General features: G+C 45.8%; 1 protein-coding gene across 1 annotated transcript in view; it reads left to right on the top strand.

The window, feature by feature from the left end:
* LOC118574533 (protein FAM156A/FAM156B-like) overlaps positions 1-19,617 on the top strand; it is a 45,801-nt gene extending 26,184 nt beyond the window's left edge. Inside the window, exons 2-3 of the mRNA XM_036175493.1 lie at positions 17,995-18,006; positions 18,228-19,617. Coding sequence (XP_036031386.1) covers positions 18,350-18,997 — 648 coding nt within the window. The 5' untranslated portion in view covers positions 17,995-18,006; positions 18,228-18,349 and the 3' untranslated portion in view covers positions 18,998-19,617. The remainder of the gene's footprint in view (positions 1-17,994; positions 18,007-18,227) is intronic.
* Positions 19,618-20,441: the final 824 nt, after the last annotated feature.

The raw sequence follows: 20,441 nt of genomic DNA on the forward strand, positions 1-20,441 counted from the left end.
GTGGGTGCTGGGAATTGAACCTGGGTTCTTTGTCAGAACAGCCAGCCTCTTAACCACATGACCATCTCTCCAGCCCAAGTGGTTTTTAATTCAAAATGTCCAGTCAATGGCCCTGGCAGAGTTTTCACTTCCCTCTACAAGTTTTAAGGTAGCCCTCCACCATCTGCACTGCTCTCCCCATTGTAGTCTACAGTCTCACAACAGCTCATTAAGCTTGAAACACCATGACCAAAAGCAATTCGGGTAGAAAAGTGTTAAAGTTAGGGCGGGGACCTGGAGGCAGGAACTGATGCAGAGGCCATGGAGTGCTGCTTATTGGCTTGCTCAGCCTTCTTTCTTATACCACTCAGGACCACCAGGTTTGGGCTGGTACCTCCCACAGTGAGTTGAGCACTCATCAATCAACGAAGAAAACATAGCACAGCTTTCTCACAGGTCAATATGGTGGAGGCAATTTTTTTTCAATTGAGGCTCTCTCTTACAAATGACTACAGCTTAAAGTTGACATAAAATAGGCAGCACAATATGATATGAGGTAGCACCAGCTCACTTGAAAGCAGGTAGACCCAGCTTTGGGTCTGATCTTTCCTCAGGATATGGAAGGAACTGACTGAGTTCCCTCTCACTGTCTTTGGCACCCACTGAGGGCATTGAAACCACTGCAGAGTCCCTTCCAGGCTCCCTGACTGGGAAGATGGCTGACATTGACCTCCCTGAAGATCCACAATGGCCAGTTGCTGTGCAAAAAGATTACAAGTCAGTACAACTTGTTAGTGTCACTAATCTTACAGTGAAGAACTATTTCACCAAAATGCAGTCAGCAATGAGGACCACTCCTATTTAGTCCTTGTTCAAGGATGCCATGAAGTGGCACAGCCTATCCACATTCCTGCTGCTCCCTCTCCCTGGTGAGGTATGTCCTTAGCCTGGACACCACCATGGTAAACAAAATTAGGGCTGTAATTCTCACTTCAAATTCAAATGCAACAGCAGGTCCATAAAAATTAAGGGGAGAGCTATGCTATATGTATCCCACTCCTTCTCTGAAAGTCCTTTAAATCCATGCATTTATTTTCTTTAGGTGTCATTTATTTTGATATTTATTTTTCTAATATAAAATACATAATGTGATGCTTTGAACGATAGAGAGTAAAATAATGGCTCCATTCAAGAAAGTTAGCCTTTCACTTTCCACTGTTTATTATTCACCTTCCACTGTATATTATTCTACTTTCCTTTAAGCTTTAAGCAGAAAATCTTGCTCTCAGATTCTACTCCAATTAGTCAGTCCATTAGGAGAATCTTAACAAATCACCATCACCTGCCCCTCAGTCACAATATGAAAACTTTTGAGTTTGCCTTTTTATCCTGCCACTCCCTACATAAGATGGAAATTGCTTTACTCAGAATAACTAAGGAGAGCTGGGAGGTTAACTGGAAGTCAGGCAGGAGAAAGGGAGAGGTGCATGACAAACAAAGGGAACGTCACCTGTGAGGCTGTAGAAATCAGAGAGAGAAATATAGGACCGGTATGGATCACATAAACGACTTAGAAACCACCCAGCCAACCATGTGTACTGGTTAGAATTTGCACTAGGGGGCAGCAACAGGAGAGGTATGCTGATGAGAGTGAGACAGGGCCAAGTGTGCCTTGTCAAGGAGGCAGGGTGTAGCAGGCAGCTCAAAGTGTAGCGGGCAATCCCTCCGGACTCTGGCAGGAGTGACATGACCTTATTAGTAGGTAGAGTGGTCCCTCATGTCACTGGATTAGAGAGTGAGTGGCAAGGTGCCAAGAGTGCTGGCAGGAGGAACAGCTGTGAATTGATGGTTGTGGTGGTTTGAAAAAGAACGGCTCACACAGACTCATATAGTTGGATGCTTAGTCACCAGGGAGTGATACTAATGAACGGGATTAGAAGGGTTAGGAAGTGTGACCCTGTTGGAGGAAGTATGGAATAGGGGATGAGCTTTGACATTTTTTTTTTTTGTTGTTGTTTTGGTTTTTCAAGACAGGGTTTCTCTGTGTAGCTTTGCGCCTTTTTCCTGGAACTCATTTGGTAGCCCAGGCGGGCCTCGAACTCACAGAGATCTGCCTGGCTCTGCCTCCCGAGTGCGCTGGGATTAAAGGCGTGCGCCACGATCGCCCGGCTAGCTTTGACGTTTTTAAAGCCCATGCCAGGAGCAGTCTCTCTCCCTCTCCCCTTTTCTCCTTCTTTTTCACTGCCTGAAGGTTACTATGTAAAGCTCTGAGCTCCAGGGCCATGTCTGCTTACATGCCACCATGCTCCTCACTATGATGTAATGGACTAAGCCTTTGAAACTGTAAGCCAGCCGCAATTAAATGCTTTCCTTTAGAAGAGTTGCCCTCCTCATGGTGTCTCTTCACAGCACTAAAACACTGGTTAAAACAGTGGCGGTTGTGAAGGACAGACATGAGGGTGAGTGGACAAGGGGGATGGAGACATGAACTCTTAACCTTCGTCCACTCCTGACCCCTTTTGCCTGAAAGTGTTATGTGACCCTGAGCATAAAGATATGTAAGTTCAACATTTACTGATAGTAAATCATAAAGAAATTTATTATAAAAAAACCTTTGGGTATATGCTGCTCATGTGTTGGTTACAGAAAGATGACACAAAATTATCCTTATTGGGAAAAAGGGCCATAAGACCATGATTGTGTCTTAGTGGGAGAGCATTAAAGAGGGATGTTATCTTATTACAGCCACAATGAAGGGAAAGAGAGGCTTCCCTTCAAAACCTGCAGAGAAGATCTATTAAAAGGGGTAGCTTAAAGTAAAAATAAGAGAAAGAGCCATCATGGATAGGTAACAGGGTGGAGGTGTGGCTTCAGAGAAATCTCCTCAGCAAGAGAAAATATCTGACTTTGACATCCTTTCAGAGAGTGACAGGATGTTCTGTACCACATGATTTAGTTCAACATAGCCCGTTCGACATAGAGCATAGTGGGACCAAGTAGGAGCTTTAAAACTGTGTGTGTGTGTGTGTGTGTGTGTGTGTGTGTGTGTGTGTGTGTGTGTGGTCTCTGAAAACACCATGGCCAGCAGAGTGTCAATCCGAGTGAGGCAATAAGGAAGTTCAGTTCATCATGACTCAGCCAGTGTTGGTTCAACCTTGTAGAGTCTGACACTGGGCAGTTTATTTTAGGCACATTTAAGTACAGTGCAGTTTGGAAGAAGTATCATGGTATAACACAATCCCGTGTGCACAATAAAGTGTAAGGCATAATTACATTGAAACTCATTTCAAAGTATATGTTACTTCTTCCATAAAGATGTGATCTATAGATGGACTGCATGTATTATCTTAAGGGTTTGTGGAAGGATCTGGTGTGGTCTCAGTCATACAGACAGTGCAGAGGTCACCTGGGCAATTAGCCAACTCTGGTCCTGTTTGTAAGACCCTGGGGGAGCCAGATGTAGCTTGGCCCTCCATGTAGCACAGAGGTCACTAGGCTGTGAACCACATCCATTCTCAGCCTTCTGGGTGGAAAACAGGTTATACATCTCTTTCTTTGAAGAGACAACACTGTGTGTTTAACCTTCCTGGATTCCCTGGTGCTTATCTGTGAGCACAAGGACCTTTGTGCCCCCAATGTAAAACCACAGCACAACTGGCTTCTTAACTCTTGGTGACAGAGAATAGGGGGGTGAAGGACATGGAGTGATTTCTTCAGGGTGTGAGATTTGACCAGCTTACAGTGACCAGCATCTTAGGGGGGCAGCCCCATGTCACAGTATGCAGATACTTTGATCATCTATTCGAGATGAAAGCAAATTCACATAATAATGAGATGGAAGTGCTTGTTTATATTTACAAACAATTGAATCTTGATCTGCAGGACTTAGAACATTTTCAGCATTTCTTAGAGTTGATTGACATTTTGATCTTATAATAGATGCTGAGAATACAGCTTCACATAAATATGTAGTATAGAGTGATGAAACAGAAGTATCCTTGAAATCATTTTAGAACAGTTGGAAATTCTGTTTTAATCCCAAGACAAAATTCATTTATCCATTTAAAAAATTTTAACCCATGTCATCAACTCAGTCATTTTTTTAGATCAAACATTTTTAACACAATCCAATCCAAGGATATTTGGTATGTTAGTGCTGAGTAATGTTAGTAGAAGAAAGAAATGCCTGTTTCCCATTGTGTTTCTAGAAGAACAGAGAACTCTGTATGTACAGTAAAATGCTGCAATTCATAACATGAGGACTTATGATAGTGTTGAGTTTGACCCCAGGTGTTTCGAGTATTTCCGATGGTGTAGCACAGCACGGATCAACAGCACGTGAAAAATGCAGATTGTGTGTTCAAAACCAAGGCTGCAGAGATGGATGTCATGCGGTGCAACTGGGGCAAACCCTGCCAGAATTACATTAGATTACACATTTGATTTTGAATTAAATTTTGTGTTGAATGTTCAATTTTTTTTTTCTGTTGCCACATCAAGTAGCTGTGGACTAGGGAACTAATGGTGGTGATGGGTATAAAGACTTGTAAAGTTCTCCCATAGATAGATATGGCAGGTGGAACTGGCTGGGCTTCAGGCTTGTGGGGCTGGGGGAGAGAAGCACCAATGAAGAAGGGCTTCAAACCTCTAGCCCAGTAGTTCTCAACTTCCTAATGCTGAGACCCTTTAATACAGTTTCCCATATTGTAGTGACCTCCAACCATAGAATTATTTTCATTGCAATTTGATAACTGTAATGTTGCTACTGTTATGAATTGTAATGTAAATATCTGATATGCTGGATATCTGATATTTGACCCCCAAAGTGGTCACGACCATCTGGTTGAGAACTACTGCTCTAGCCTAAGCAGCAGAAAAGTAGTTGGTGTCTGGAAGGCAGCAGTGGGGGAGGGGGTGTTGTGCAGAAGATGTGGGCTGACTACCGCTGTTTGGGTTAATCTTGGGAACACACTCTGTAACTCATTTGTTGAGACTTTCACATATATACAAAATGCATTATGATCACAGCCACTCTAACTGTAACCCCTTTATTCCCCTAGACACACCTTAACATATCCCAAATTCTTCCCAAATTCATGTCCTCTTATTCTTTCTTTTTAAAAAAAAAGCTTCTAATTAGTGATATCCATCTGTACATGGCATGTGTTACGCCATCCACAGAGTGTGGGCAACTAACAGTGGCCACACCCCCAAAGAAAAATGACTCTCTTGCCTCCAGCTACCATCACCCGCCAACAGTTCCTCAAATAAGGGTAAGGCTTAGTGAGCCCCTCCCTTATCCATGCTATAACTTTGACTACCTTCATCTTGTGCAGGTCCCGTGAGTTCATGAGTGCAACATATCCATCAAGACCTAAAGACAGTATTTGGTGCACACCTCCGCATCATCTGGTTCTTACATTCTTCTACCTCCACAGCCCTTCAACAACGTTCCTTGATCCTTCTTGGGGTATGGTTTATATAGATTTCCCTGTGCGGGCTGAGTGTGCGACACATTTTGCAGCTCTTTGACCAGTTATGAATTTGTGTATTAACCACTGTCCATCACAAAAAGGAGTTTCTCTGATGAAGGCTGAGAACAGCTCAGACATATGAGAAAAAAAAAATCGGAAAGCAGCTTGACAACACAACCATTTATCAAACTAACAACAGCAAGCTACCCCAAAGGGCCTATGATTTTAACAAGATTTTCAGTACCAGGTATGACTTGTCTCCTGTGGATCAGGGCTCAAATCTCATCAGAAATTGGCTGTTTACCTTTTAACATTCATGCCACTACTACAGCATATCCTGCCTGGTGGTACTACAGCATGCAGGGGCCAGCACTAGCTAAGTTCACAGGTGTCTTTTCCCCTTCTGTGGCCTGCATAGCATATTCTGGCATCATAGAAGCTAGCCAGCGGGTAGGAAGTTTCCCAGTCAGCTCAAGATTGTCTTTTCTATGTCCTGCAAACAAACTCAAATGCTTACTCCTGGAGTGACTTAGGGAAGCTGACCTAACTAACCTCTGTATCTAGGATGTCTACCTGTTATATAACAATGATACCAATGATTAGAAAATGTTCAAATTGGTTTCATTTGATTAGTCTCACAGCAAGTTCTCTGCATCTATCTCAGGCTGTGGTGATCCTCATGAGCAGGTAGGTATTCATCAGCTTAAAAGGGTATGTCTTCACTCACCTATGTATCTGCATGGACTTCCAGTCCGTCTTGGAACATTTTCACCACCATACACCAAGTATTGACATTGTAAAAAGAAACAAAATATAAAGAGGGGAGGGCACTGAGGGAAGAGGATCTCAAGTTGGAGTCAGCTTGAGTCACACGATACAACCTTGTCTAAAATAACGACGACAAAGAAGTAAACTGAGAAGAGTCGGGGTGTATGATCAACATGTGGAGAATTAAGGCCCACCAGGATGTCTCTGAGAAGTACCATCCCCCACCCAAACCCTTCTAAACTTTCTGTGGCTGCTCTTCTCCCTCCAGGAGGGAGGATAGGGCCCTTTCCGCCCGTCACTGGATCCTCTCTGGTCATATACACTGCCCTGGTGCTTTGAGTGCAATATGACTTGAGGGTGGTCAGGTGGCTAAAGAGTTTGGAGTTCAGGAGAGGACTGAGCTGGCTGGGAGGATCTGGAAAGCAATGACATGTGGTTGTCAGCACGAGGTCATCAAGCCCTGGATATGAATCAAGGATGCATCACTTAATCCTTGTGTAACTCTAGTCATATTGTATCAGTGAAGACCAGGGCCGTGGACAAAACTCAGATCACAAAGATAGAGAGCTGGGTTACTTGATCTCTCTAGGGCTCAGAGACCACTTTTCTTTTTTCTTTTCCTATCTTAAAAGGACAGTACTGGCCATCAAACCCAGAGACTCACATCTGCTAACCAAGCCTTTTACCATACTGTTACATCCCTGCATTAGATACTTGTCTGCGACTGTGAATGCTACCTGGGTGGCAGAACACCTACCTGCCTAGCTTTCGTGAAGCCCAGGATTCAATCACTAGCACAAAAAGTTACAAGGTTTATAAAAAATGAGGATGATGATGATATTCCAGGATAACATCCAGTTTTGTCTTCTTTATTTAGATCATGAAACACTAGCTTATCCAAAGTATAAAGAGTTATCAATGAATGAGTCACTCCCAGGGAAAAAGGGAAGTTTTGGGCTATGGATACACCACAGTTGGTAGAGTCCTTAGCTACTCTGAACTAGGTCCTGGATTCATTCCCCAGCAATGAATAAATCCAGTGATGCATACCTGTAATCCCAGAACTTGGATGTTGGATGCAGGAGGATCAAGAATTGAGGTCATTCCCGACTACATATCAAGTTTAAGGCCAGCCTAGGGTATATAAGACCATGTAACAGAAAGAAAGATCCCTGTGTCTACCTGTGCAGGTCTTTGCTCAATGATATGGAGAATGTTGCATTTCACTTGCTTCCCTGAATTGACACCTGGTAGAGAGGTTCGTTCACAGTATTCCTTCCAGGTAAATGGCTGGCATAAAGGATCACCCTTCACCATGTACGTTGGGGTAAGGCTGTGTGAATAAGAAAGAATTCCTAGAAAGAAGCTCTGTCCACTAAAGCTGATTGACTGAGAAAAAATTCGACTGTCGACAGTTTGGGTGAACATTTTTCTTGTGCTATCTTTAGCCCCTTAAGAGATATTCCTTGTCCACCTCCCTGTTGGACCTAGCTAGCATCCCTATAAACAGATAAAAACCTTCAGACTGTATTAGCAATAGCCTTTTTCCCCCCAGTGAAGAGGCTGAGAATGCTATCACATAGAATCTGAGGTCTGTGGCTGGTGTTCTTCTACCTGAAACATGCCTCTCTGATGTTTCCATGGATGCATTATAAACATGCCTTCGTGCACAACTTTGTTGTTATTATAAGAACTTGATGGAGCTGCTTGGACATTGGAACACTGATCTGGGAGCAGCCTAAATGCATGTTCCGGGACCATGGTCACTTCCATTTGGCTCCAGAACAATCTTTGAGGTGAGAGCTGTGTTTTTCAGTTGATCCTTGACATGTACTCTCTTGTCACGATCTGCAATACTCCTGGATGACAGGCCGTCCTACTCCTATACTTTTTTCTCACGGACAGTCCACTCGGGTGGGAAGCTTGTTCTAAACTACCTGGGCACAGAGATAAAAGTTCCCTGCACAGCGGGCTGAGAGTTCCCCTGAGTCCACTGCCACCCCATTTGCCGCCACAGCTGACAACTTCTTCCACAGGAAGCTGAAAAGCAAACAGCAAATTCACCCAGACACTTGATCCCCACATCTGACAGCCTTGGTGCAACTCCTTTACTTGGTTGGATTTCATTTTCCCATGAGCTCACGCCCTCACACAAAGACGACTCATCTTCCCCTGCACTCTGTGGCCCCCAGCTGATCTGCACATCCCCTGGCAGGCAGCCTCCCAAGACCTCTCTTGGGCTTCCTGGAGCCCCGCGTGACGTCACCTCCGCTGCGTGCTATCTCTCCTCTCCCCACTGTGGGGAGGTCCTGGGGGCTGCTGCTGCGTGCTGTCCTGTCGGGAGAGCGGCCTCCATAGAGACCACAGGCCCTGCGCTGGGCAGTGCGGGCCGCGACGCCCCATGCCACCGCTCCTGGGAGAAAATCGCTGCCGCCCCCCACCCTGAGATTCGGGCTGCAGCAGAGGCAGCTAAGGGAGATAGATCTCTTTTCTCTAAAGTCTTCCTCCCCGGGAGCCACGAGCCAGGCAGGCCTCAGTCCCTGCCTGCAGCACCAAGGCCTCTCTAGCCTCTGGAGGACCGCTCCTCTTGGTGGTCTTAACCCTTGGTGTCTGAGAGCCAAGCTGCGTTTCCAGGGTTGAGCAAAGGAAGTGGTACTCTGGCGGCCAGACTGCAGGACCTGATTCACTGACGAAATACCCGTGAGAAAGCCAGAGAGACAAAGAGGGAGAATGAGAGTGAGGGAGTGAAGGCTTTGAGGGAGGTCCAGAAAGAGTGCATGAGGGTTCTTAGGAGATGGGGGTGGGGAGAGACCTGGGAGCAACAGGCAAAGAGGGAATTGGGGACTTGGGGGTGGGGAGGGGGAGAAGAGGAGGGAGGCTCCCAAGGATGGGCCAAGGGAAGGCAAAACCCAGAGAGAAGCTCCTAGAACGGGTGGGGGTGGGTGGGTGGGGGGAGAACTGGAGCACATGTGGGTCTAGACCAGGATCCCTCCTTGGCGAGCCTGAATGGTGCTTTCTGAGAGGCATCCTTGTTTTTCTCAGAAGGGCCATCTCTTCAGTGTCAGAATCATGGTTGGGCTATCTCTGTGTGATGTATTTGTCTTTCTCTACCTGGGGATTGTGATTTTACAGGGAGAGGGGGCCCAAATTTCTTGTAGTTACCACTAGGGATCCGGGGTGTCACTGGACTCTGTTCAAGCTCACAGATGACTTGTCTCCTTGGCACTGCCAGCCGCCCACCCCATCTGCCACCCTACAGCGTGAGACAGAGTCCCTGAGGAGTTACTGCTTTCAATGGAGACGGCATTTGCCCGATAGAAACGTCAGAGAAACTCTTCTTGAGATTCCTGACAAAGATAAGGATCAGGATGTGACTTAGAAATAGAACTTACAGAAATTCAGCTCTGTGATTCCTGTATCAGCAGCAAGTCCTTGGACAGTTTCCCTCAGAGGCAAGCTGCAGCAGAAGACACTCAGAGAGAAGGCCTGCGTGGTTGTCCTGCTTGCTGGAGGACAGCTGACTCTGGGCAGTAGACCTCTGTGGGATGGGAAACTGGTTGTTAGGATTGGTCAAGGATGCCATTTGCCTTTCCAATATGGTCTCTCTAGATTGACTCACGCTGTTGGCGGTGTGTTGATATGTGTGTTGACCTCTGTGTGGGTGCTGTTTTGTTAGCCTTGTCTGAAAAGATCAAGTGAGGATCCTTGTGTGGCTGAGCCTCACAAGCAATAGAGAGGAAGGGTTTCTGTATTATAAGGGGAACAGTTTCAACAGCTCTCTGTCAAAGAGGCAGTGTCTTCACTTAGACCACCTTGGCATCTAAGACGATGTTTTGTCAATAGCTTTTGTGAGGAAACAGCGGCTTTATTCTTGTCAGTTACTGTGAAAATTGTACATGGGATTGAATGCGATAGCTAAGTTAAGACCATGGCCTCAGCCCATGCTCTTTACTCAGTATGAGGGTGGAAAGGAAACCCTCCATATTTGTTCGGGTCTGGCATGGGCATCCAATTGTGTATTGTGAGGAATAGTTGCCTTGTCAAGTGATAGTCCTGGGCTAAAACAGAATGTGTGTCCAACATTTACCAGATGGTGAGAAGCAAAGGGAGGGAGCTCTCTGCTTAGTGGAAGATGGTGGATGCAAGTTCAGGCCAGTAGGTGGCAGTCGTGAGAGAACAGATTATTGTGGCTGCTAGTAAAGACAGCATGAAAAGAAGTGATCACCATCAAAAACTAGCTGGGTCACCATCAGTGAGTGGCTGAGCCTTTATGTCACCAACTGCCTCATCTACAGGGAGGGTAACAGCACTGTTTGAACACCCCTAATCTGAGCCTGCTAAATCCAAATGCTCCAAATTCTGACAATTTCCTAGCACCAGATGAAACCACACAGAGAAATTACACATCTCACCTCCTCCTGGCAGCTGGTTACACTGCAAGCCAGGGTGGAGATGTGTTTCAGAGGTGGAGTATGGACGCTGTGTTCAATCAGGCATGCACACAGACAAACAGTAACACACACACAAACACACACACACACACATACACACATGCGCGCGCACACACACACACACACACACACAGGGAAGTATTTAAAATGCATGAATAATGTATGTATAATGTGTATATGAAATGTAAATGGATTCTGGGCTTCATAGCCCCAGGATATTTCATCATGTCTATGCATATATAATCTACTCAAAAAGAAATCACAATGTTAGGTAAGGGCTATGGAGCCTGTGCACCCAAGTCCCATCACAGCCAGCCTATGCCCTTCTTGATCATGCGGCTGCAGAGCCTCCTCTGTATATCGTTCCCCTCTGGCTGACACAATCACATGGTCTGTTGTCATTTTCACATCAGGCCCCTGCCCTGCAGTTAGGAGTCCTCTGAACAATGTTAGCTTGCCCGATATATGTGTGAATGCAGGAAGTGTCAGGACTTAGTTTCCTGTTCACCCGGAGAAGGCCTATGCCTTTTACCCCTGCAGTCTCCAGAATCTGGAAGTATGTGATGTGAGTGCAGTAGCCACACGGTCCTTGTTTGTAGGTAGGTGGTATCCTGCCACTTGGTTTTGAGCGGGAACTCATGTGTTCTGAATGGCGGTGGCAGATGGGAATCTTGAATTCCTGTTCATTCTGGGGAATGACATGTATTGTGTCTTCTCTCCCCACTCTGTTCCCCAGGGTCCAGCAGCAGTGCAGACCCCATTTCCTCCCTTATTGTATGCTTCACAGCACTTTGCCTCGGGCCTCAGGATTGGGCTCCAGGGATGATGGAACCGCTGTGTCCCCAGGGAAGACAGGTTAGGTGAATGCACTCTGGCCAGCCTCGTGTTGTCTTGTAGGGGATGTGTAGGTGTCACACAGACCATAGGTGGCAGAATCTATGCCGCGGACCCAGAGATCTGTGACTGTGGTGATCAGGGGGGCTTGTCACTGCTGAGAAATGACTGTCTTCTTCCTGTTGCTCTGCCCCTCTCCTTTGCCCTTCCATTCAACTTCCGGTAAAGCTCCACATCTCTTGTCAGTGTCTTTTAGTTCCACATGGCAGGAGCTCCCAAGGCTAACAACTGTGTTTCATGGTCCTCTTCGAATCTTCTTTCACACTCATAGATGGACATTACTTGGCGTTGAGTGACTTTGATGTTCTTTTTAGGGACACTGCTAAGAAGAGTGTCTCTTCTTTTCTAGGCCTGGTGAGATTGGATACATCGCTGTAGGCACCAGAAATAGAGAAGTCCTGAGAGCCAGGGCCTGGACAAACTCACCTGTCCGTGTGGTGTTCCTTGGCTGAAATTCAGGCTCCTCCCCTGCTGCCCTTGTACGTGGTAGGTGGCCACTCTTTGGCACCCATTGCCTTGTACAGATGTGACATGTTGCCATTCTTGGCACAAATGTCCCCATGTTGTCTAAACAAAATGATGAAATGAATTCATTTCCTCTCAACTGAAATAAATTCATTTCCTAAGTATATTTTATTGCTGACACAACAGTGGGACAGATAACCTTTTAATTTTCAAAGTGAATTCACCTCTGTTCATAGTATTCATCACCTCCACATAGGAAGAATTAGAGTGTTTAGCTTCTTATTATTCCTCATCCACACTGAGGTGCAAGTCAAGGAGAGAAGGAGCCTGGCCAGGTTGGTTTGGGGTGCATAGACTGGCAAGGTTTGTTTGACAGCCCACCAGATATTGAGAGCACAGCACGGTCTGATGCAGGATGGTAAGTATTTGCTACATCAGTTTCCTGATCTGGGCACCCAGCCTAGCCTCCAGACCAGTCCATCTGAATTCCATACCTCAAGATTACTCACTAACTCAGGCTTCTGAGGAGACTGCGAATCCAGAGAGCTGTTGTTCCACCACCAAAGGCACAGGCGTCTGGAGTCAGGCAGGCCCACGCTGGAATTCCACTCCATGTGGTCATGTGATCTTAGGGACTTTACCAAGACTCTCGGTGTTGGGACTCTCTTCCATTATAGTGTGGGAAAATATGGATTCTGTAAGGCAGAAATACTGATATGTTTAGAAAACGGCTCCGAGTTCTCCAAACTTCTTATGATCGATACTAGTGTACATCACTAGGACAAAGGCTCAGTGAAGAATGGCCAGAGAAACTCAATGACTGCTCACTTGGCTCCCAGGATAGTGATTTGACATACAGATAACCATCCCTTGACAGCTGAACAGGCTTGGGTAGAAAAATACAGGGTGCTGTGGGAACCTTAGGAAGGTCCCCAGTCCAGATGGTTTGAAGGAAGCCAGAGAATGCCTTTGGGAAGAAGTCCTGTCTAAGCTGAGTCCTAAAGGATGGATAAGAGGGGAAAACCTTGCTTAGAGGCCCCCATGCCAAACCTTCCATCGAAGACTGCTATCATCATCTATCCACTGGCTCCCAGGTGGCAGAGGAATGGGGAAGTAATGTGCGTTGACCAACATGAGTGGAAAAGAATACCTACCTGCTCTGTCTTGTAGCATGAATCTTAAAAGGTCTTATTAATAAAAAACAAACCCAGAGCCAGGTATTGGGGTGAAAACTGGAAGATCAGAGAAGCAGAACAAGCCACAAACCTCACCAATTCCTCAGCTGATCCTGTTTCCTCAGACTGGAAGCTTCTGAGTCCTCATCCGAAAAGAACCTCAGCTAAACTGCTGCTCCAAATCCTAAAAGCTTAACCAGCATCTAGTTCCTGGTTTTCATGACTTATATGCCTTTCTGCTTCCTGCCATTACTTCCTGGGATTAAAGGCGTGTGTCACCATGCCTGGCTGTTTCCAGTGTGGCTTTAACCTCACAGAGATCCAGATGGATCTCTGTCTTTGGAATGCTAAGATTAAAGGTGTATGTGCCACCATTTTCTGGCCTCTATATCTTGTGGCTGTTCTGTTCTCTGACCCCAGGTAAGTTTATTAGGATGCACGATATATTGGGGAACATAATATCACCACAATATCTGCTGGGGGCTTTGGAAGTATCTGCTCTCAGGAAATATTTATGAATAGAAAGTGCTTTGCTAAACTAGGCTCATGCCACCTGTAGATTTCAGAAAAGACTGGTGGTCCTTGATGGCATCAGTAGATCACAGATTGTACCTGACCTGCTCCCAACAACCCCTACTTCCTCCTGAGTGTTTGGTGAAGTGGGGAATCATTGTTCTGATTAGTCCTTAGTGATAAGGGGTTCTCTTTACTCATGGCCATAAGCAGACTTTCTTCCATGGGGAGCGTTGTGTATGTTTGTGTGTCTATTTTTGAGAGGGCAATATGGTACGGTAGTTCAGGACATGATCTCTATTCCTGACACATTTCCTAATAGCCCAGATCTGCCATGTGCCTTTCTATCTTCTTGAGGAAATTACTGTTTTCAACTTTGAAATGATTTTGTTATTAAGAACCTCAGTATCATTGGCTATGAGGGCTCACTTGTGTAATCCAAACACTCACAAGGATGAGGCAGGAGGATTGACTTGAATTTGAGGATAGTCCAGGCTACAGAGGATCACCCTATCTCAGAAATTGAAGACTGGAGGAGGATTAGAATCAGAATAACCAAGTCAGAGGGTTCTCTTAGCAGATGGGTAATGTGAAGGGAAAGAAAGTAGAAAGGGGCACATTTGTTACTTCCACCCACAGTGCTGTGGGATGTTTGGGAGATGGACTTCCCACTCACTTCATGGTCCTCAGCAGGGAACACAGCAGTTACCCTAGACTTCTCAGATAGATTAAGGGCTTTTCCCGCTCTGCCATTTCTAAGCCCTTTATGTATGGTCCTTGCTCATAATGCTGGCTCTTCTACTGTGTGTTCCTCATCTATTAACCACACACACACACACACACACACACACACACACACACACACACACACACACACACGTCTTACATTGTATGCATATTTCTAATTCAGTTTTAGTCCTGTCTGTAGGTCAGTGGTGCTGTTTCTTGGTTTGGTGGACGCCACAGGACAGATGACAGAGAGTGTGATGTTGTTTGTTCCTTCATGTCACTGGAAGCTTTCTGAGATGTGGCCCCGCTGTTCTATGCAAACCCATCTCCTTCAGCTTCATATTTGCACCAGGTCCCAGGTCATGCCCAGCCTCTGGTGTGTCTCTCCTTTCGTTTCAAGTTTTGTATTTGTGAAATGACAATGATTCTACCAAGTTTGGATTTTTCTGGGGAGACCATAGTGGAGGAAGGAGGTAAAGCACCCAGCACACATTTTGTGTTTTGGGGGAGGCACTCTGTGTCTCAAGACATTGCTTCCACTGCGATGAACCCTGGCAAGTGCCAATTCTGGAGGTCAAGTGGCTTGGTTGGATATTATTCATTTAGGAGTTGATGTTATAGTCGGTATGTAAAATAAGTGAAAAATATGGTATTTAAATAAAAAAGAATTGATGTTGTAATTTTGAGCCTGAATTCCGCAGGCAGACTGGAATGCTCTAAAATTAGAGAGAGAGAGAGAGAGAGAGAGAGAGAGAGAGAGAGAGAGAGAGAGAGAGAGTGTGTGTGTGTTGGGGTCAGGAGACTGAATTGCCTCCACCCTGGGAGGGGCTTCAGACTTTGCCTGACTTGATGAAGTCCATTTACACAATGAAAGATAACATGTGTCACTTAAAGTCTAATGGTAGTAAAAGTCTCTCAGTCTGCAAATAGCTTTACATAAATATTTAGGCTAGTGTGTGATCAACCAGGCATCACCGCCTACCCACCTTGACACATAACAATGACCACCACAGTGGGCAAACACTACACTACCAAACAAAATCTTTGACCAATAAAACTTTTGGGTCTGTTCATGTCCAGCCATCATGTCTTCCAATCCTTCATAAACTATGTGAGAAGATGATGGTAGCGGTAGTGGTGGTGATGATGATGATGATGATGATAGCAATGAGGGGGTGGTGGTGGTGGTGGTGGTGGTGGTGGTGGTGGTGGTGGTGGTGGTGGTGGTGGTGGTGGTAGAAGAAACAGGAAGTTGCCTTGACTTGAGCTGAAGTTTGGTATAAGGTCTGTATCCCTCTGAGCTAAGAGAATGTTGATGAAGTGAGATGCAGGATGGGAAGTCGTTTCTTTTCCTCTAGTTGCTCTCCACATCCTAAACAGGACATTTGTGGGCCTCCTTGTATTTAATGCCTCTAGAGATGATCACGAGTAACTTCGTGATCATTTTGTGCTGGCACTATTGGATTGGAAATAGTTCACAGAAATAGGGAGAGAGGGGGAGTACAACATGGGGTTAAAATGCTACCTAGTTGTGATTTGATGTTTCCGAAGTCTAGGCAATTTCTTGATTAAAAGGTATTTGTGAGACTTATTTTCTTCCTGTACAAATTGGCTTTCTACATGAAGCAATATCCTGGGAGTGTCTCTGTGACTTGTGAAGACTGATCAGATCTGTGAATCTCAATTGGCAATGGATTCTGACTGGATAAGTCTCAATCTGAGGGTCCTGATCTACATGCTTCACACTTAAGTATCTGTGTGGTGTGCTGATGGCCCTTGGATTATAACTGCACGAGCCAGGGCTTTCAGTGATGAAATCCTGAAGAGTCTCCCTTCCTAGGACATCTGTTTTTGTTTCTATGTGTAAAAAGTCAACTCACGTGGCTTGATATCTTTTTGATACTGTTCTGAGTTTCTTCCGGTTATAACACATTCTAAGTATTCTGTGTGTATTAAAGAAACTCCTGACTTCTTGATTTCCAAATTTGCTAAAATGACAGGGCCTGAGGTACCATTCTTACAATTCCATTTAGCACCTAGAGAGGGAGAGTGAGGCAGGCAGGCAGAGACACAGAGAAGGGGCAGTGGTTTTGAGAATCCTCCAGTCAAAATATACGGAAAGAATAAGATGAGGTACCTATTAAATATCTACCATTTGGAGGTATTAGTTAGCATATAGTAATATTGGCATTTTTCCTTTCAATCCAGATTTTAAATATTTTATTTTTAATTATGTGTATGCATGTCTGTTTGTATGTGGATTTGTGCATCATGCTTTTGGTTCAAGAATTGTTGATACCTCTTCTGTGTTCCTAAAGGCGTTTATGTTCAGTGTCTTCTGAAAAGCATATTATTATGCAATTGAGGCTTACTTCTGAAACCCTTTAATTTACTGGGTGTGTAAATGATGAGGCTGAGGTTTATATATTTGCATATGGGTATGCAGAGATTTCTGTTTGTTGAAAAGATTCAGCATTCTCTGATTCCCTTTGTGCTTTCTTCTCCAGACTCATTTATAAGAGCGCATTTGTTGATTGTTTTCTTCTGTGCATCTAAGTGTCTATTCCTTTCCATGACAATAGTCTTCCTGATTGCTGGCTGGTTTTGTGTCAACTTGACACAAGCTAGAGTCATTTGGGAAGAAGTAACTCAACTGAGAAAATGCTCCCAAGAGGTTGACCAGTGAGCAAGCCTCTGGTGGTTTTCTTAACTAGTGATTGATATGGGATGGCCCAGCACATTGTGAGTGGTGCTCTCACTGGACAGGGGCCCTAGGGATGTATAAGAAAGCAGGCTGAGCATTCCTTGGGGGAGCAAGCCAGTGAGCAGCATTCTCCCATGGCCTCCGCATCTGTTCCTTCTTGCAGGTTCCTGCCTTGAAGATTTGCCCTGACTTCCCTCACTGATGGACTGTGATACAGAAATGTAAACAGACTTAAGCCATTTCCACCCCAAGGTGCTTTTGGTCATGGTGTTTCCATCACAGCCAGGCAAAACCAAACGAAGACACTACCCTTAGAGTAAGGCTTAAAAGTAACTGATGTGATTTATGCAAATCATTCCTGTTTTTCAAAACTTGGAAATTCTAGGTGGAAGGTAGGCTCAGCTTGTTTATGAACAACAGCAAAAAAAAAAAAAAATTCCTTCTAGGATTTTGATTGGCTTTGGATTAATTCACTTGAAGAAAATCAACTTCCCAATCCCATGGCAAATCTCCCAACCCAGGCATACAGGAATACATTGTCCACGTTTAAGGAGGCCTTCTTTTATGAGCATTTTTATAGTGGTCTATATACCAGACTCTGGGTTTGTTTTGTTTGTTTTCTATATACCTACATCGTGTTTGTAGCTGTTATGTACATTGTTTTTAGATCTAGTTTTCTACTGTTTATTTGGTAGTTTTTCATGTGTAGGCCTTACTTTTTTGTCTGTTTCTTGGAGTTTTCTCTGTGTGTGACTTCGTGTGCAGTGTAAGCATTCAGGAGCCTGTGCAGTCTCTTAATCTCTGAGCCATCTCTCCAGCATGTTCCTTTTTCTTTCTTCCAGACAGGCAACTGAGTGAGTATTACCCTGGAAAATCTCTGTTTGTGATCCTTCTGCCTCAGGGGTGTGATGCCCTTCTGGGCTTGTCTCTGCTCTCCATTCCCCAACTCTGGCATTAGTCTCGAAATCTGGACAGAGGTCCAGTTTCCATCTGGGAAGATGCAGCACAGAAAGGTGAAATGAGGTGAATAACCACGGGATTTCTCTCCCCCACCCCTTGTCACCTTTCATTTCAGTCTGGCTACTTCTGGCTGTACACATTCGTCCTCCCTACCTTCTAGTTATCATAGAACCCACCACCTTCCACTTCCTGAGTAGACCCCAGGCCGGGTGTGGCCCCCAGCTCAGACTAGCCCCCATGGATCCCCTCCAGAAATGGGACTCAGCATTGATTTCCGGGTCTTCCCAAGTGGCCATTGTGGAGACCTCCCAGGAAGGTTCTGCATCCTCTCACCTCATCTCTTTAGAAGAGCTGAGGATGGGCCTCAGTGGCCTGAGCACCACTCCTGGCTCCAGCGCCCCTACACCTTTGGCAGAGCGGCTGCTCCAGAGGCAGTGCATGGAGCAGAATAACGTCCTGGAGCAGCGCTGTGGACGCCTGGGTTTCCCTCAGAAGAAGAAAGCATTCCTGGGACAATTGAGACGCAGGCACCGAGATCACAGGGCACCTTACCCGGTGGAAAAGGACAGCAGAATCTTCCGCTCAGGCAACAGAGCAAAGAATTGGTTCCGATGTGAATGTCTGTATTGCCAGGCCCGTGGGCAAAATATTATTGGGGAAAGGGATGGGGCCACCAATCCTTCCTCCTGGGATACACTAGTGCAGGGACTTGGTGGCCTTACCCTCAGCCTGGGGGCTGAGAGACCCAGCCTCCCGCCAGAGGGGCCACAGCAGCAGCCTCAGCAGCAGTGTCAGCAGAGACAGCAGCCGCCAGAACACAAGTGCCAGCGGGAAAGCAAGAGGAGGTTCCAGAAGCTGTTCAAACAGTGGTTGGAAGAAAACTGAGGTGCTCAGCTTCAGGGGCACAGAGACCCCAATGATCCGCACAGTGCTTCGTTGTCAGCTTTTGCGTGTAGGCTTCTTTGTGGGACAAAATACAGAGCTGTTCATCGCGGGACTCCCAAGGCCTGCGCGTTTTCACCAACATCTTCCAGGCATGAGATGTGACCCATTCCCAGGAGGACCTCTGCTTTGCTGCCTGTTATTTGTGGAGTAGTGTGGAGCGTTCTAGTGTAAAGGAGACTACACACCCCTGGTCCTCAGATCATCTCCTGTGCTCCTGTGATGCATGTTGACACTTTCCCTGCCTGGATCTCTGTCTTTCCTACCTACTTCCTTATTGGTACAGTGAGGGTGTCTGTGGCCTTGTCGATGTCCACGTGCTTTTGTGCCCTTTGATCCAGGTTCAAGAATCTGCAACTGTAGAGTGTGGGGAGAAAGGTGGAGTCAGACCATGGTGGTTCACTGTTTTACCTTCTGTATAAACAAGATAGTCAACTAGGCTAGGCTAACTGGAAGTTCACGTGTAGCTGCTCCTTAACAGTAGAGTAATATTCTCCCACACGGGAATTTCTGATGGAGTACCTCATTGTCAATGCCAAATAATAAACACACTTGTGAAAGAAGAGTGCCCGTAGAAGGCAGGGCGGTGGTATTTTGTTTCTTGTCAGAGCTGGAAAATCCCTGACTGGTAGGCTAGACTCGAACAGGAGGATCTCAGCCCCATGGAGATTTGGAAAGCAGGGTGGAGTGGGATTGGAGGGTTTGGGGTGCAGTGGAGGGCATGGTGGTTTAAATGAGATTGTCCCCCATTGGCTCATATAGTCAGACACCTGGTCCCCAGTTGGAAATGGTTGGAAGGATTAGGGGATGTGGCCTTGTTGGAGGAGGTGTGTCACTTGGAGTGAGTCTTGAGGTTTCAATAGCCCGGTCCCTTCCCAGTTATCTCCTCTCTGCCTGCTGCTTTTGCATCAGAGGTAACCTCTGAGCTACTGACCCACACCATGCTACCTGCCTGCTGCCATGTTGGGCAGAGACTCTAACCCTCTGCAAAAGTGAGCCTCAAATTAAATGTTTCATTTGTAAGTTGCCTTGGTTAGGGTGTTCTGTCATGGCCACAGAGAAGCTACTGAGACAGCACAATGAGAACACAGTCCAGTCACTCACTCTTGGAGCACTGAATTCCGTGGGACTGTCATCCAAAGCAGTCAGGCTGTGAGGTGGGAAGAGTATCCTCCTACCCACAGGAGAGTCCCCAGCAACCAATGGGGCATGGCTGGGGCTTAGTGGGTTGACATTGATGTGCTGGCAGAGGGAGCCAGTGGCCATTCCTCATAGACTTGTATGCCAGGCTGGTGAACATGAACAGAGTCTGTGAGCCAGCTTCATGAGAACCAGAGCACTACTGAATTATTTCACAGTTGTGTCAGTATTTAGACACATACTTTTA

Source organism: Onychomys torridus, chromosome X (genome assembly GCF_903995425.1).
Source record: "Onychomys torridus chromosome X, mOncTor1.1, whole genome shotgun sequence".
Taxonomy (NCBI): Eukaryota; Metazoa; Chordata; class Mammalia; order Rodentia; family Cricetidae; genus Onychomys; species Onychomys torridus.